This window comes from Hippoglossus hippoglossus, chromosome 17 (genome assembly GCF_009819705.1).
Source record: "Hippoglossus hippoglossus isolate fHipHip1 chromosome 17, fHipHip1.pri, whole genome shotgun sequence".
Lineage (NCBI taxonomy): Eukaryota > Metazoa > Chordata > Actinopteri > Pleuronectiformes > Pleuronectidae > Hippoglossus > Hippoglossus hippoglossus.
The window spans coordinates 19,717,048-19,736,603 of record NC_047167.1 but is presented as its reverse complement, the minus strand read 5'-3'; the positions used below and the strand labels follow the sequence as shown (position 1 = coordinate 19,736,603).

Below are 19,556 nucleotides of genomic sequence, written 5' to 3'. Positions count from 1 at the left end.
TGTGCAGATGGAATTAGCTATTTACATTATTATATCGCAGCAGCTGAAATTGCACAAAATCGCAATTACACGACTGTTTCGAACGGCTGCGCGATTAATCGTGTTGAGATCTCGATTCAGTTGCATTTTCATTAGGGACATCAGCTGCAGCAAAACAAGCGCTCCTACTTTCTCCCAAAGAATCTAAAACACCCCCCGAAACGCTGCGTTATCTTCGCTTCTCCCTCGACCAATGACAACGCGGAGTTACCCCCATGTGATGCAGAGTAACAGACAACCAGTAGAGAACTAGAGCGAGTAAATGGTAAACGGTCTGTATTTATAGAGTGTTTTTCTAGTATTTGGGGGTTTCAGTATCTTGCCCATGGACAATTCCTTGTGTGGAATTGGAAGGATGGGGATCGAACCATTAACCCTCTGGTTAGTGGACGACCCACTCTTTATGAATCTATGCATGAGTGAGAAAAATGCAAACAATAAGTTTGACTTAAGGACAAAATGAATCCAGAAGAACCCCCTCCCTGATAATGTGAGAGAATCATATCCTCAATTCTAAGAAGAAAATTGTGATTCTCATTTCTTTTCTGCAATTTGACACAGGAAGTGGAGTCATGGAGCGACACTGCAGGTCGAGGTGAAAGAGCGGAAGAGGAACAAAGGGAGAGAAGAAAGAGAGAAAATGTCGATTTACTTCACAATAACAATAAGTCAATATTTTGATATATGGCCATGAGGCAAACCAGGACAAATAATAAAGCACATACTTTGAACTATTTTCTTTATGAGAAGAAGAAAGTGTAATTTTCTTTCTTTCAAAACTCGCCACACTTTAACGTCTACTGGCTTTTGTTACGAGCACAACTTCATTAGGTCATTTCAATTAAATACGTGACAATTCATGGTAAAAACCAGCCACAATGAAGAAGAGGGACAAAGGTTCATTCTAGTCAAACCCGACTCTTTGAAAGTGAGAGCAAAGGAGACGGACTTGACGAGCTGTAATGAAAAGAACTGAAAATGAAAACTCGGGAAGTGCTGAGTAGAAAACGTGGTTACCGGGGCTATCTTTAGTCAACCAGCGAGCGTAGAGGTGTTCCCTCCTCCTGTGTGCTCCACAAACGAACACGACAGGTTTAATTCACCGGTGTGAGGGCCGGCCCCGCTGTCCCCTCTGCTTTCGTCCTGCCACTCTGGTTATCGCCTCTCTCATTCCCTTGCGCCACGGTGTCACCAATTAGCCAGGGCCCAGGTTTCATTAAGGCATCGGCGCTGCTGCCTTCAGCCTTCTGTCACCTCCCTGATAATAAGCCTGAGACGGGTCTGCTACCTGACACGGAGACGAGGAGGAAAACACACACATAGACACAGGATAACAACCGTGCAGCTACGCACAGCAACACACACACAGCCGCACACACACACACACACACACAAACAACACACTGTCCATGTGTTTATGTGCACAAACGCCCACACAGGCATGATTGCCGCAGCTGATCTGTCACCGCTCGAGTCTCTTTTGTTCAGATAATTATAGAAATGAAGGCTGAATGATGAAATGTACAGTGATGGGAAGAAAATTCAGTGGTGATCTCAAACGAAAGTCATGAGAGCTCTGCCATTTATATGCATAAAACATAAGACACCCAGCTATCAGACCCCCGCCCCCCCCAAAAAAAAGAAAACCTGGATGTGTTTTAGCAATAGTTGAAATTTTAAATACTGGTGTCAAAATGAATATATGATGATTTTAGCATTAATAACTAGTTCCTGTAGACAAGCGTCTGAATCTCAACTAACGCAAACAGAAAGTTACAAGGACCAAAACAAATGGTTGGAAAATGAGATTTCGATTAGAAAGACGGAATTTAATGAGACTTAAGTTGTAATTTTACTGTACAAGAGTAAAAACATAATCTTATGGGAAAAAAAAAGTTATATCACAGGAATAAAATCTGAATTTTACTAATTTTACTGGAATAAAGTCATGAATTTCCCAAAAAGATATAATCTTACAAAAATGAAGGCGTAATTTTAGGTTACATTTCTTTTTTGGATGAAATATCAGAGGATATAATTTAGAAATTATGTCATATTCAATATTTTGTCACATCAGCACCACATTATCACAAGTATCGGGACTTTGAAAAGAAAATTCTCATAATATCGTGACATTCTCAAAAATCTCTAGACTTGAACACTACGATTGAAATGTTTAAATTTAAACATCTACGATTCCGTCTGAAGGAAAACTGTCGATGGAGATGCAGCGACTGACTGAACCTTTGCGATGAGAGTAAATATCTAAGTCAGGAGCGACACAGTCAAAGAACGAAGTAAACATGTTTACGGATACGTGCAGACATCGGATGCCAGCTCTTAGTCTTAATATTCACCGCTGCATTACAGTCGCTGGCAAGAAAGTAGTGAGGCTCAATCCAGTCCTAATTATGTCCAAACTTTCCTCGGTATTGCTGAGTCCAGTCACACGGCAGCAGACTGAATTACATTTCCTCTGTACACTTCTGTCCTCACAGCTCAGCCACTGCGATGCTATTCTGACAGTTCGGTGAGAGCACAGCTGGGGTGAGGTTTTCCCCCCCGGGAGAAGAACCTGTGGGTTGAAAGGGGGGGAAGATTCTCAGACACACAGGTGCTGCTGAATATTAGTCTGATGGCAAGAAGTTTGGGCTCACGGGAGTAAATTATTCATCGTCTGAACCTCTGCCTCACCAGGCCACTGCGATGCTGATCTGCACTGTTTGATGCTGCTGCAGCTCCTCCAGCGACTAAATGAGGCCGAGTGGCTGCTCCGGGGATGAGCCACGCCGGCCTGTCAGAGGGAGGCCGAGGCCATGTGTGGAAAATGAACTCATCAACACTTCACTTCACTCACGCTCGTATGTGCAGTGATGTTTCCTGTATCTCTCAAGACGATGCAGCGTACGATACAACATCCCGTCTGTTTATGTCAGTGCAAAAACTATATCGTAAATATCGACTTTGTATTTTAAATTATCTAGTTGTTGAATTAATTAAATTATGACGGATAAACGACATAACAGCTAATTAAAGCCAAAACATCTTCATCGCCCCCTAGTGGCTGCCTGTACAGGTAATGAACTACACCCTGTCCAGGTTAGCAAGTGGGATAAACTAAAAAAATTCAAGCCTGCGTAAAATTTTATTTTTACAAAGATGGTGTTCATTTCTCTAATAAGCTTGTTTCTTATCAGTTATTTGATGCGTTACAAAAGGGGGTGTGGTATCATGATCGACAGCTGTGACTGGTATGTGGGCGGGGTCTTGATGCTGCAGCTCCACCCCCAGATCACTACTGCGCAGGCTCTGCCCCCAAATGACGTCACCAGAACAAGACAGAGCAACTATTTGAAATGTTGGAGTCAGCAGCTGATCACTGTGGCTAATAACATTCAGAGAAAGAAGCTTGTTCATTGGTGCAGTTTATTACTTCATACTTTCTGAACTTATTTTAATTTATGTTCAGTTAGTTTTCACAGTAAAGTTTGGCAAACTTAGGAGCCAGTGCTACTTGGTTAGGTTTAAAAAAGCGCATGGGATCAATCCGGTGATTATCAGTGGTCACAAAAATGAATATTTATCATGCACAATATACACATATTGGGAAATACTCAGAAAAGAGGGTGAGCTAGTTTAATTATTTATACACATATACATCCCAAAATAAATAGGAAATGAAAATGTCACTGTTAAAAGGTCTTTCTGCTTCATTTGGTGTTTTCTATCTAGCAAGTTGCTAACCAGCAGCTAGAGGGCTTTCTTCTTTGAATAGTAATTTTAAACATTTACATAATTTGTAGGAGGGTGAATAAGGAAGAGCAGCAGCCATGACAAGCAATAAAAAAAACAAAAACATGATGGCATATTTGAATTTGGTTAAAAAAATATGTGGTGACAAAAATAAATAAATAAAAATCATAGATTTGGTGTGAATCCAGCTGCTCTGGATTTATTTCTTCTTCTTGTGCCTGACTCTTTTTATAAATGTCTCCACAGCCCACCTTCAGCAGGGATCCTATTATGAATAATGCCCCATTTAGAGATCTGGGAATGGCAACAGGGAAATCCTCGATTAGCCCTGGGACTTGCTCAAAGACTTTGTAGGACGGGGAAAAGACATGTTTGCATTTCAGTCGAGCCTCAGCAGCGGGTAATGATATTCACACTACAGAAAAAATATTCACATAGAGTTCAGAGGGTTTTAAGCTGTAGCTCTCGAGGCTACCGAGCAAAAAAAATAAAAAAATAAATAAAGACAACTGGACCAAGTGTTTTAAATCTAAAAACAAAATCCAACAAAGACAGATTGTTTCACTTTAACATTAGAAACACAACAAACATGTCAAGCTTATTCTAATGTATTTAATCGGAGAGGGTGATGTGTGAAGCTGAGGCGCCGGGACTGATGATAATGTTGCTGGAAAACCAACTGATGCTCGAGGCTCTCCACATTAATTACTCCTTCTTTCACCCTGATACAAATAAGTCCAACATCCAACTGACTCTACCCCCCCCCGGGCGGGCAGCGCGCTATCATTACAATCAACTTGTCAGATTTTCGCCGGTTTTGTTTATTCAGATGTGCATTATTCCAAAAACATGTGTTTTCAACTTTGTTTCCGTTTGCGATGCGACGCTGCAGCCGCACTTCTAATGACTCCTGCGCCCTGTAATTTCTTTAGCATGTCAAACTGTGATTACAGGGTGGGAGCCCAGCTTCGAGCCAAGCATCATCTTTTCCAGTTATCGTTTTGTCTTCGGCGCGGGCCCCGCAGCTGTGTGTCTCAGTGGCTGTGTCGATGAAGCGGCGTTTAACACCAGAGTTATTTGGTGCAACAATTTGCTATGTTACTGCCTGTGGCTGCTGATTCTCAATGCACTGTTTGCTCAGGCACGTTAGCGAATTAAACAAGGGGAACGTGCAACTGAGCTCAACGGTACTGACTGACTGTCCAGCAGTTAGCCAAGTCCTCCCCGGAGGAGCCATTGATGCACCTGACTGTTTACAGAAGCAGTTTTCAGACATGTCCTGCAGAGAATTGGGTCCGGACATTCGCCGCCAATTTACCTTACACACACACACACACACACACACACACACACACACACACACACACACACACACACACACACACACACACACACACACACACACACACACACACACACACACACACACACACACACACACACACACACACACACACACACACACACACACACACACACACACACAACGGGAGATTCTCCAACAACAGCAACAAAGGCTCTGCAGGATTCAGATGGGGGGGGGGAGATACAGCAGGCGGGGGCAGATATTTACTGTCGCGTTTTAGAAACGTCATCAAACTCCCCGCTCGCTAGCGTTGAATCCTGCCGTGCATCACCAGAGTTCAGTGCGTGTCTGAAAGTGTCCCTGTGAGAAGCTAAAGTCAGGATCTAATTTATCTGGTCATAAGGGGTTTGCCACATGGTTAAAAACTAAAATTGTGATTGACAGCGAGGAAAAACACTGCGGCACCACCTGATAATTCCATTACCACAAGCTACTGAGTTTAAGGGCATGAGGGGGGTCACATTATCATCCTCATTTTCCGCATGATGAGCAAGAGACAACAGTTCATCTTTCCTCCAACATCGCTCCCACCGTCTTACTCTCCCCCCGTCTCCCTCTGCTTCTGAAGGGTACGGACAACCCCCCCTCCGGCTGCGACGGCACCAGAGTGACCACCCGGCGCGGCGCAGAGCGTACAGTAATGCCATTAAACCGCCGCCTGGGGAATCAGTCACGCGGAGGTTTGAGCTTAGGGCCAATACAAAGGAGACCCATTTGAAAGGGAGCCAAGCCCAGCCAGAGGAAGTCAGAGGGCTGTTTACAGAACAACAGTCTCTTATCGGCTGTATGCTTCCCCCGAGGAGTCTCCACCACAAACAGATAACGGCCTCCAAATAGGCGCCGGAGTGTGACCGATAGGAGTATAATCAGGTACATTCTGCTTTGGGAGGAAGAAGGGGAGGATAAGGGTGGATAATGGCGCGCTCGGCCGTTAGCGGGGAGATCATATGCTATGGGAATACGGCTGCATTTTAAAAACACACAGTACAGCAGGTAAATAAAGGTTGAAATTTGCCACATGTCCCCATTAACAGACCATTAAAAGACGGTTCATTTTCGTTTTTTTTCCACGTACTAATAACCATTATTCACCAAAAATCAATGAGGGCCTAATTCATCCTGGGGGATCGCTTCATTATTGAACAGTTAAATGGTCAACAGGTTCAGCCAAGGCAGCTTTTAGCACAAGGGCAAATAGACGGCGTAGAAAGCCAATGCAAATAACAGGCACTCAAACGAGGCCTAATGCATTAATGACTGGATGACGTGCGCTAATGTGACGGCAACAGATTCGGACTGACAGTAATGGAGAATTTTGCCCCTGGTTATACTCATAAGGCCCCGGATTGGGGGGGAGGAGGAGGAGGGGGAGCGGGGGAGGGAGGGACGTACACCTGCCTACTGCCTGAGCCTTGACAGAGGCCTAATAAATAACAGGAGACAAGGTGAAACAGCAGAAGCCGCCTCCCATTCACACACACACGCACACGCACACACACCAACACACACGTCAGCCACCGACACGGCGAGTTGTGTGTGAGGCGCGGCGGCCTGTACGCTGACAGCTTTTTGGCACGAGAGAGCGAGAGAGTCTCCTCCGAGTTAGCGAGAGCACTTGTCCCGCGAAGGAGGCAACTCAAGAGTTATTCATGAAATAACAGAAGAAACTTAGAGCCTCGTCAACTGTGCGACTCAGTGGCAGTGAGTGTGTGTGAGTGTGTGTGTGTGTGTGTGTGTGTGTGTGTGTGTGTGTGTGTGTGTGTGTGTGTGTGTGTGTGGGGGGGGTTTATTTGACAAGACTTGAAATGAGGCTTCACGCATCAGGTCAAGGCTCTATACATGCTCACCTGCACCAAATAACAGAGCGTGCCGTATCTGAATCAATTTCAATTCGCGTAATAACCCTCGGGTTACAGGCGACAATGCGGAATAGAAACCAGCTGAGTGAAGAGCAGGTCGTGGACGATGTGTGAAGAATGTGCCAGGGGCGGGGTCAATTCAATCTGAGTATGTGTGCGGCTGCTCTCCATCTGTCGCTGATGCAGATTTAATTCTCAAGTCGATTAAATAAAAAAACAAATGTTGAGCCCCTTTTTCCACTGTGCAAAAAACCCCACAAACATGTGACACCTGGTTGAACACACTCGTTTATTTTACTTTATAGAGATGCCGAGGCTTCTCTACACAAATCGAACTTTGCGTTTAAGGTCCTAATTGTTTTTGCAACAACGGTTTTCTCTTTGTGTAGTGAAGATGCATCGACGTTGGTTTCTGTCACGACGTATTATTTTGGCCTTTTACTTTTACATCTTGGGAACAACGTCCAACCGCGATTTTCTTCGCATTTTGCAAGACACAACACGCATTGGTTTCTGGCGTGTCTGGTTTCCGTCACGATTTTATGACACCGTAAACCTGCTAATTAATCCAGCCTGGTTCAGAGAGATGAGGCCGAACAATCAATTGAGCAGCCGCACCGTAATGTCCTGATTTAAACTGCTTCTCCTACTCCTCCCTCGTTCCCCTCCTCCTTCCCGTCACCATTAATAACAATTCAGACCCTTGGAGCATTAATTAGTGAAATTTTTCCTGTGCGCCCGGACTCTGCGAAGCCACCTACAACGACTGCAGACTTCTGTAAACATGATCCGCTGCATAGCAAGTTGTTTTTATACCCAGGGTTTTTTGTTTTTTTTAAAGACATGGTGATGAGATCACAGAATTGTTCGAGCATGCCCAACACACACACACACACACACACACACAAACACACACACACACACACAGAGTCTCTCCTCTCTTACAAACACTCCCCTCTCTGTCTCTCACTCTCTCTTCATTAGGCCGCCCCTGCGCTGGCCTGTGTGCGATTCATTAGCTTTTATCCTCTTCATTTGAAGAAGGAGCTGTGTATAATTAGAGCATCTCTGTTTGTCCAGCATCCTTCACACAGTCACATCTCAAGGCCAATTATCATTCCGCTGCAGAGCTCCCAGATAACACAGCCACATCCGCCGCCTGGAGAATGAACTTCAAACTATTACTGCCTCTCAAGAATGTAAATAAAATCAACAGCTAATGATTGAATGTGGAGTGGCACTCCAGGGACATGGAGACGATGAACCATATTGCTCGACTTTGCGTTCTAAGATTTTGTTTTGCCGGGAAGTGTTAGTGACGGAACAGCGCTTAGCGGGTTTCCACACGTTCAGTGCACAGCGTTTCTAACACACGATGGACGCAAAACTCGTAGAATGCCACAATCTCAGGACGAAGAAGAGGAGCCATACACGTAGAAGATGCCAATGAAAGTGTTAACCTGGAAACACTAAGACATTAAAGAGCTTTCGGTGATAACGGCTGATACCAGCGTCAATGTGTTGAAAACATAAACATGCGATCTCCGCAGAGGAATTACGTCCTGCCTCCTGATTGGTCCACCCAGGCTCCACCCCTCGTCTGAATGTCAGATGTCGTGCTCTTTCTATGTGAAACGCAAACTCCTGAAAATGTCTGAAAACACCCTGGACAGTCACTTTGCTGCCGTCTGTGTGTCGGCTCTGCAGTCCACGACTTTTAACTTCATCCTCATTGTTTCTTTTAATGTTAGCGTTTAGCTTTAATTTCACATTATGGGTAAAAATATGGGTATTTAACAAAAGGTCCTGCAGTTTTAGGACAATGCAGAAGAACAATGATCCTCAGCTTTCAGTCAAAAACAACCGCAGAGATTTTGTTATGGTCAAACAGTGGAATGTTCTCCGGCGGCCAGGTCAGTCATCTGACTCCGAACTATCATGTGTCTCACTCGCTGAGGAACGAACTGGAAAAAACAAAAGCCAGGAGGTAACTGCAGGACAGGGAAGATACCGAGGTTCTGCTGATGTCGACAGGTCTTTGCATGAAGAGGAGTTTGATATTTCTGTTTTATTAGAGAAAAAACAAGTGGTTTGCAAGTACTCTGAGGTGTAAAGGAGGTAAAGTTATATTAAAAGTCTTAATTTCATCAATATAATCAGGTTTTGACCTTGAGTCGGCCTTTGCATTTATTTTGTATTTGGATTTTGGATTAAGCGTGATGACTTTATTTAAGTTTAACTTATCAAATTACTTTCTGTGACCTAAAACTGGAGTCTGCGTATTAAAGGAGCTCCAGCTGCCACACGGTGGATTTAAAAACACTCAAATCAAAAAGGTGAGAGTTATGACTTTAACCTCAGAGTCACTGTTTGATTTTAGATCTAATGTGAAGGAGTGCGGAGCCAACGAAACTAAATGTGTCACTGTGCAAATACAGACCGCACTTCCAGTCACAGTCTTAATACCACTTTTATTAATTTTTAATGTTTGTTGTCACGGCAATTCAATTTAATTTAGAAAGCTGGAGAAACAACAGAATAAATTAAATTAATTTCAGAATTCTTTTGGTTTTTTTCGACTTGAGCACAACTAGTCATCGATCTGTGTTCTTTTTTTTTTTCCAGGTGTATCAATTTGGCCTCTAACCTGCTTCATCTTCTCCTTCACTTGGTGATTCTCCCTCATTTCCTCGAAGCCCTTGTGGCGATTTCCAGAGAGCAGATGCTGACTTCTCCCATAGAAACGCAGCTGAATAATGTGTCAAGCTGTGTGCCCTTTACTCGGGGATGCAACATGTTTTGTTATTCAGTTATAATAAGTCTAATGAGGATAGCAAAATGTTAGATAACCTTCTCTTATATGACGCCTTTGCACCTGGCATGACTCTTGCGTCTGGAAGCACGACGCTGATCTTTAATTTTCAGACGCTGACGTTAGACTCTGACCTTTGCCGCAACGTCTCAGACGGCAGATTTTATTTTGAAATGCGGATTGCCTTGAAATAGCTTTATGTGATATCATGTCGTCTGTGTTTGGTCAGGCAGCTGTGCAAAGAAGAGGAGAGGAGCGACACAACGGATGTCACTGAGGGCTGCGGTGCATCAGTCTCACCGGGGGGGGGGGGGGGGGGGTGGATGATTATACTTTAAGAGCTGTTGTTTGTTATCGGACATAAAACACAAATGCACCGATATTTTGTGTGATTCCCTGAAACTACAGTTTGGTTCAGATCACATAATATTATAGTCACAGTTTTTGTCTTCCTGTATCATAAATACAAGATAGTGGATATTTGTATATCAGATACTGTGAAAAACTCACAACAACAAAGTTCAAGGTTCGAATCCTGGTTCGGCCGGGGTCTTTCTGGGCGGAGTTGGCCTGTTCTCCTTGTGTAGGTGCGAATGTGCGCGTCAATGATTGTTTGTGCTTCCTGTCTGGGTTGTACCCGCCTCTCGCCCAATGGGATCGTCTCCAGCCCTTCCCCACAACCCTCATCAGGATATAAGAGGTATAGATAATTGATGGATATATAAATATATACACATGTTAGACATCTCTATTGAAGAAAAATGCAGTATATCGCTGTCGACCGAGTCATTACTGCAGTATTTTATGTTTGCACGTTCCTAAAGTTAAAGTTTTTAGAGTGACACCCCCCCCCCATGATCAGTCTTAAGACGACTTTGCTAACAAACTCAGAAAAACCTCAGAAAGTCACACATGTAACCGCAGCGTTTGAACAGCTTCGGTAAATCCACGTGTTTCTACCTCCTTCATTATCTTCATAATAAAAAAAAGTGTCTGAGAAGCAAAGTCACAGAAGAATGTACACCTCACTTTCTGCTTTGTACTATCATCAATCACCAGAAGCTTTTTTTTCCCCCTCCTCCTACAACATTGGTTGAAGCCATCCATATTAAAAAAAAAAATTTGAAAAATCACATGCATATTTAATTTCATTCTCCACTGGCTCACACAAAAGAAACTGCCACCCTTCAGGACACCTTTCAGAAAAGTCTCTATTAAATCTAAGTCAGCTGGGAGTGGAGAAACATTTCAAGTGAGAATCTAAATTATTGCCAGACTTCAAATGAAGTGCTGTTTATCTTCCCGAGCAGCCGATGTGTTGTTTTACTCCTTAGTCACAGCTCGGATGGCAATCAGGATCGGTCAACCGGGGCGCTATCAGCAGCAGTCACTCCGCGGTGACAAACTGCAGCTCCACTCTCCAGGCACGGGCATTATTCTCAACACGCGACACGGCTCAACCCCTATCAGAAAACAAGGCAGGTTTTATGGCTGCTGGAAAAGGTGGTAAACATAACAAAGTGCACAGCTCCCTGGAATTTAATGTGCTCGGTCAAAAGACGGAGTATAGATATCAAAGGCCAGGGCGTCGAACAAAAAAAATAGAAGCTGTCCTCATGATGTAGGAAGCAGAAGCACAGGCCGTACACAACAAGTGATTTATAGTGTTGATTTATTTTTTCCCCCCCTCTCGCTGCTCTGGAAATATAGCATCCAGTGGGCATTGTGAATGCAAAAGATGGAGAGGGAGGGGTGGACGGTCATCTCTAGTAGAGATGTTCCGATAGCAGCATGGAAAAGGCCCCCGATACTTCAGAAGATGCCGGATCGGGTATTCACGAACGTTTGTACTGAAACCATACGATGTCTTTCAAGTATGTTAGTCCCCCCCCGGATAAAGTTGCAATTTTCCTTTCCTGGAAATGTGCTGATCCTGCCACTAGCCACTACTGTTTTTTAGCAGGGGCGGATCCAGAGGCGGGGGCCAGGCGGGGGCACTGGCCCCAGCTGAAGTCCGATTGGCCCCTTAAAGATCTCAAAGAGCCCCTGTCCTGTCAGTAGCTCACAATACTCACAATACATATGCCCCAGCTTTTTTGAAGTACACAATATGCTTGAACAAGGAACAATTATCAAAACATATTCAACGATGCTCAAAGCTATAGAGCGGTCAGTGAACGAGGAGTGAGTTAAACGTGCACCTTAGTGAATCAGGATGGATGTTTGACATATAATTGTCTATTTTTCTACACTCTGGCTGCAGGTTAACAGTTTGTTTGAAGGAGTGAACAGTTCTATGGTTTGATGCTGTTACTGTTTAAAGCTTAAAAGGTCTTTTGTTTTTAGAAACTGGGGATGCACATTAACAGCCATTTAAAGGATTTGTTCTTTATTCGTGTTTTTTTATTTATGTATATGACAATAAATTAAGTTCTATGACATTCATTCTCTGTATGGATTTCTTAAAGCCGGTTTAACCTGAGCCAGGCTATGAATAAAGTCAGTAATCACCACTTACACACAGGGCTAGTAGCATACAGCTGTTAAATAAGTCGCTATATTTATAAATGCACTAGTATGGGGACCAGTACTCGGGATCACATGATACACAAAGTCCAGGAATCTGAATCAGTATCGGGAAGGGAAAATATAGAATGAGAATAATCTGAACCAAACAAGTTCCCACAGTGGAAGGAGATGAAACCGAGGCAGCATGATCCTGATTATGGAGTCAGTTGAGTTTTTATACTTGTAAATTAAAAGACTTCCAGAGGACCGCTCCCTGTGATCAAATTGCAGCCGATACTGTGCACTGAAGTACGCTGGCACTATGGTTACCTCAGTGATCTAATTACCTCGTGAGCTGTTCGCACATACACCCCCCCCCCCCCCCCCCCTCTCCACAACAAAATGTCTCAAGCCACAAGCACCAGCTCACGTTCAGCCTCCCCGTCCGTGTGTGTGTGTGTGTGTGTGTGTGTGTGTATGTGGCCATAATCCGTCACCTCAGCCCCACAGAGTAAAACGCATCCAATTGATTTCTTCCTGGTTTACATATTTACACACACACACTCGTGCAATTAGGAGCACATTTATCGACAGCTCCGGCCCCACTGGGAGTCCTGCAGAGCAAATAAATCTCCTGGTCCTGGGGCTGCCAGCAGGGGAGATTGATAAACCTCACACAAGAATTGACTGGGAATACTTTGAGCTTCAGGGTAAGAGAGTTCTCTGGCATAAAATGACAAAATGACCCGTGGCATGAAGACTACACCACATTAACACTATTTATTCATCAGAAAATGTTTAAAGTATAAGCCTTAAACATCCGGTACCAGTTTGCAGACAATGGGGCCAAGTAAACAAAATAAAAATGTCATTTTTTTTAGCAGATGAGATATTTGTTGCTTTAAAAGTGCAGTGTTTTGTCACAGCAGGGACTCGGTTAGTTTCCAAAGTGCATCTGAATCCTGATCTATGAGTCTGACTGGAGGTCCTCCACTCCCGAGCAGCTCAGCTCCATCATCTGGGTATCACATTATGTGTGTGCCATGCTGCCCCCAACAGGCTCTCTGAGAAATGCATCAGCTGCCTGCTGAATCCCACAGCTTCCGACTGTGGAGCTGAAATCCACAACACAACTGCAACTTCCAACTCCACCGCTTCCCCAGAGCGGCACATTAATACAAAAAAAACACACACACACACAAACATGGAATCAGCCTTTTCCCACATGTTTAAGGGAGGTTTCTGTGTGTAGCTCTAATTGTATTGGCAGTATGGATCAGCTTCAGTACATTGATTGGCATGAATGTGGGTTAATGTCCCTTTCCCCCCCCCACATTAAATGCCAGTGTTGAGGCAGCAGAAATGACCCTTCAGGCGCTAAATTAGAGTCTGAATGTGAAGTCCCTGTGGGCTCAGCCATTAACAGTGAAGGTGAAAGTCTGTGTTATTATGTGGGGAAGTCTAATAAGTCAAATCGCTATCTGCTGCTAATCCCTGAACTTTTCCTCTGCACAAAGTTTTAAGTAGACTTAATACAAATTAAGTTGCCTGTGTTGTGAATAGTGAACAGCATTAATTAGAGAAGGGGTGTTGCATCTGCGTGGGGGGGGGGGGGGGGGGGGGGGGGTTGTTTGCATTAAATATACAAATCCATTGAATTTAAGGTATTAAATGACAAACAGAAATATAATGATGCATGCATTCTCAGCTGGAATCAAAGTGCATGCTATGGAAACTGCAATTCAATCATTAAAAAAAAGCTTTTTCAACACCAGTTCTGCAAAACCAGCTATTTTATGAAATAGGGTACTTGTAGTGATGAAGAGGGAGAAATACATTCACACATGACGCACATAAACTACAGCTAAAGTGCATGACACAAGGAATTTAGTGAAAAGAGCAGCGGACACCAAACATAATCCACATTGTGCACGTTAAACTGGATGTTACACAGGGGGGGGGAGACTGTGGCTCTTGTCCCCACAGTGACCAGAACTGAAGAAATGAAGTTCGCACAGAGTTCACACTGGAATGCAACGACAGTAGCAGGCTGCTTGAGGTTAATCACATTAAAACAGCCACGAGATAAAGTTAGACACGGACTGTGAACTCCCACAACTCGCGGTCACTTGGCTGCATCGTGGCGCTGGAGGCTGGAGGAGCCGGTGCGCACCTGCTCGTGGCGCACGGCCGCTCCAGACAACGGGAAACTGATGAACGCCTGCAAACTGTGGCGTTCACTGTGGATCCAGCGTGCGTAAATGTCATGTTTTTAACTTGGACTGTGACATGCATCCACGGTGACGCACATCCCACGTTGTTTTTTTACAGGAATTTGCCTCATAAAGATGAATTTTAAAAGGTGAAAAACTATTCAAGGCGATTCCAGCAGCTGCGAAGAGGTGAAATAACTACAAAATGATGAATGAAGTGAGTGGATCACACATGTGCACGGTTCGTTTTTAACTTGGTCTGCAAAATGCATCCATCACAGCCTCTGACTCAATGATTTCACTCGAATTTACTCCATAGACATTCGTTAGAAGACGAGAAACTCTGATTACAGCAGCTCGGTACAGGTGAGACAACGAGAAACTGATCACAAATAATCACAAAATGATGCCCGAACTGCAAACTGTGGCGTTCACTGTGGATCCAACGTGCGTAAATGTCATGTTTTTAACTTGGTCTGCAAAATGCATCCTCACAACCTATAACTGGTGTTGATTTCACTCGAATTTACTCCATAAACATTATTAAGAAGACGAGAAACTGCGATTAAAGCAGCTCTGAACAGATGAGACAGGGGGAAACTGATGCAAACTGTGTTTCAAACGTGCGTAAAAATCATGTTTTTGACTTAAAATCACATTGATTTCACTCCAATTTACTCCATAGACATTAGTAACAAGACGACAAACTCTGATTACAGCAGCTCTAAACAGGTGAGACAACGAGAAACTGACGAACGCCTGCAAACTGTGGATCCAACGTGCGTAAATATCAGGTTTTCAACTTGGTCTCAAATGCATCCATCACAACCTACGATTCAAATTGATTCCACTCGAATTTACACCACGAACATCACTTAAAAGCTGCACAACTGCGATTAAACCACTCAGACAGAGCAGTGGACAAACTCGAGCTGAAGTGTCGCCACGCTCCACTCGCGGTGCCAGGGGAGAAACGGCGCGTGTTGTGCGCGCACAGACATGTCCAGGTAATCCCGCTTACCTTTGAAAACTTCCCCTCGGGCGCACAGCAGCAGGGTCAACGCAGCAAACAAGCAATTGATAACTTTATCCATGTCGAACCGCGGCGTCGTGGCGTTAACCCCCAGCAGCAGCGGGGTTAACGGGGCAACTCTTCTTCTTCTCTGGAACCGCAACTTGAATCTAACGCCACTTTTTCTCGCTGCTCCGTCTCCAAGTGTTCGCCCTGTCCTCCGTGCCTGTGCGGAGGAGGAGGAGGAGGGGAGGAGGTGAGAGGACCCGGTGGCTGGACACGGCTGCTGCTCCTTCTGCGCCGGCTTTGCTCCACACTTGCAGGAGGAGGAGGAATGTGTGAGTGAGTCCTGATTCCTGAATTGCGCCTGGATTGACTGGTCCGGCTGCTCCAGGAGAGCAGCGGCTGCGCGCTCGCTCCGCAGCCGGTAGAGGGCACGTTTGAGCCCCGCCTGTTAGAGAGGTGTCCCCTCCTCCTGCGGCCCCTGGATCCGGGTCATGAGCAGCAGCTGTGGACTCGAGGAGCACGTGAAATATATAATAACAACATTAGTAATAATAACAATCATCATCATCACCTACTGTCGTTAATCCCACTCAGATCATTAATTGAAGATGGCAATTAATTAATCACTAACTGACATTTTTATCTAAGTTATTTTATAATATAAAAAATAATCAATTATATTCTTCAACATATTTTGGTCTTTAAACTTCCTCATTAAGTCCCTTTTTAAAAGGACAGTTCACCCAAAAATTAAGATTCACTCATCATCTACTCACCACTGTGCCGATGGAGGGGTGGGGGGGGGTGAAGTGTTTGAGTCCACAACACACTTTTGGAGTTTCAGGGGTTAACAGCGTTGCAGCCAAATCCAATACAACTGAAGTAAATGGTGACAGATTCCTCAAACGTATAGAACAGAAATAAAACCTGACACGCCTCCGTTCTGCTCCTGTGGTGTCGTCCAAGTGTCCGCGAGCCGCGACATTCGAACTCGACTGGAAACAAGTAGATTCACACCTTGTTTTTAGCCTGAATGTTCGCGGTGATCCTAGAACTGCAGTAACAAGGAGGAGGATAATAATAACAATTTGAATGTCTGGGCTTACGGACACTTAAATGGCCGATCTGTTTTTATTTTTACGTTTTAAGAAGTGGTCGCCAAACTTGTTCATGCTCAACCTGACACCTTAATTTACTAAATATAACTTTAATATCAATTTAAAATCTCTGCCAGCTGGAGTCTTAATGCTCGTTCAGCCATTAAAGAGAAATTTAGCCTGACATTCAAGACGACCTCATCAGGCGACCTGGCAAAACAAGGCTGCATCATCACACACGTTCTTTGTGTGTGTGTGTGTGTGTGTGTGTGTGTGTGTGTGTGTGTGTGTGTGTGTGTGTGTGTGTGTGTGTGTGTGTGTGTTTGTTCCAGCTTCCATGAATCAACGATGAAGCTTTACTTTAATATACACAAATATTTGTTGGAAATTAGTCTTATCTGAGACGGTGAGTGCAAACAGCAGCGGGGACTCCTCGCAGCGATGTCAAACACCGAGATGGAGGAGCAACTAATGACAAAGTCGGCCAATGTCACTGCCTCATTGTTTTTGCATGCAAAAACACACATGGCCATTTCACTGGTACCAGCAGTTTTTCGTGGCTAATTAAAAACGCAGCCAGATTGACACGGGTCCACATTTAGTTTCTAAACGACCTCCTGTTGTCAAGGATATACGGCTCCGTGTTGTCGTTTCATTACACGGAGGTGCACCGCGGCTCTCTGTGGGCTGCAGGCATTGTCGTGGCTTCGGCAGTTGTGTTGCCAGGAATGTCGGGAATACCAGTCTGAGCAGAGCTGTCATGGGAGTGGGTGAGAATGAAACTTCCTCTGATTGGACGGAGGGAAGAATGGATAACATCGTTGTGTGCACTCCTGAATGCTGAGGGTGGGAAATGGAGGGTGAGGCTGCTTGTTAGTGGGTGATTGAGGGGTGTGTTTCAGTGGTTCTGCATAAACACAGTCGGCCACCAAGTCATGTTGGATAAATAAATCATGATAATATCTTTCACCGCTGCTTCCACCCATTTCTTATTTTTAACCGTCCATTCCACCCGTTTAGACGTTAAGTGTTTCAACCCTTTGGCCCCTTTTATACTTTTTATGTTGTATGAAATGACAAAATGCAGCTAAAGGTGGTTAAAACAGCACATATTACATTTTAAGACAACTACAATACCTCCCCCAAGGCCCATCAGCTCGCTTAGGTTCAATCCAGCTGCTCCAAATTATAAATGTTTCTTTTTTAAATCAAAATCTCTGTATCATTTCTATGGAAAGTCCCCAAGTTATGTTTTTACCAGGCAGCAAAAGGGATAAACAGAAAAATCAACACATCAGAAGTAATAGATAAATAAATATACAATATAATATGCAAATGGTGATACAATGTAAATACAAGAAAATAACAAACTAAAATATACACATCAATATAAATAAATCTCAGTGACGTGCTGCTGGTCAGAATCTGTGGTGACAGCACAGACAAGCACATGCACCACTCCCAGTATTGAAAAGACTTAATGTTGACACTTTTTCGTTCGCCTGTTGTGTTCCACGAGCTTAACTTTCCATCACACTGTGGAAGCCGTGGACAGAGGAGCTCTGACATTACACTGATTGGATGAAAAGCGCCAGAGCAGCTTCAAAATATTCCATATTTAGGCCTCAAAGGTCACGGCCATTTCAGTGACGACTCACGGTTTCATCTGAACTGCATCCTGTGCCGCCGCCACTGAATATGTGTAAATCTCTTCTGCATCACATCCGCTCTGTGTGTTTCATATCCGGCAAACATAAGAACGACGAGATGTAGTGTTATGCTGATTGTCAACACCTCCCCATATGTGTGACGCAATAAATCACACAACTTACACACAAGTGATGTTCCTTGTGATTATCCTGTGTGTTAGGGACCAGGCAAAAAGACTACAGGAGTAAAAAGAGATTTCTCCTTTTTAATTAAATGTAAAAATCCTTATTTTTTCAAAAGACAAATAACTAAATACCCATACAATTTACAAAAGTAGGGGGAAAAAAACTACAAAATCAGGGCCCAAACTTCTGCAACAGCAACAACAGCCTCAACATAAACACACCTCTCTTTAAATGACACACAGGGGGTATATAAAGTATATATACACAGGTGGACTAGTCCATTCAGGCAAACAGGGGAGACCTAAGCAAACATACAACATTAACTACACAAATAAACTATCAACATACAAAGAAAAAACCTATCAAAAATAAGTATATACACAAACAAATAGGATTAACTTTAAACAAATGCTAACAAAGTCCAACAAAGAAGTTTCAACCCATTCTAAATCTGCCCCCCCTCCCTTCAATCAGCCTTTGGCCTCCTCCACTTCCTGTGGGTGGGGCTTAAAAGACCACTTCCTGCAGGCTTCAGGCCTGTGGCCAGAGGAGCTCGGCACAAACGAAGGGTGAGTGTTATTGCAAATTACAGAGAAGGAACAGAATATTAGCTACACTGCGTGCACCCAACTTAAAAAATACACAAAAATAAATGATGGTGCAACCGCCACACCGTGCCTTTAACGTCACCAGCTCGATTCCCGATTGATTAGCTGCCCTTCATTATGGGAAGTCACTCGCCGCCAGTGATGCTAAACGGTTTTCTGAGCTTTTGGCTTCTAAATGAATAACGTCTTCAAATGAGGGAACGCGGGGGCCAGTCTGTGCTCAGCCACTCGCACGGCGTCTCGTTACAAAACAAAGTTGTCGGCGCACACAGCAATTAAATAAGATCAGCAAATCCTGCCTCAGTCAGGGGGTTGATCCCCCGAGTACCACTGACCACCAGTGAGTGAGCGCTGCACAACACGGTGAGGCTGATTGCCACGCAGCACAGCATCACTTTAATTAATAGCCACAGTGGTTAAACTGTGTTTCACTCAACTGTACACAAGA

The 19,556-nt window shown here is 44.1% G+C and overlaps 1 protein-coding gene across 1 annotated transcript in view; it reads right to left on the bottom strand.

Annotated features, from left to right (window-relative positions):
- LOC117778140 (receptor-type tyrosine-protein phosphatase mu-like) overlaps positions 1-15,973 on the bottom strand; it is a 151,925-nt gene extending 135,952 nt beyond the window's left edge. Inside the window, 1 exon segment of the mRNA XM_034613445.1 lies at positions 15,572-15,973. Within this exon segment, the coding sequence (XP_034469336.1) occupies positions 15,572-15,644 (73 nt within the window). The 5' untranslated portion in view covers positions 15,645-15,973.
- Positions 15,974-19,556: the final 3,583 nt, after the last annotated feature.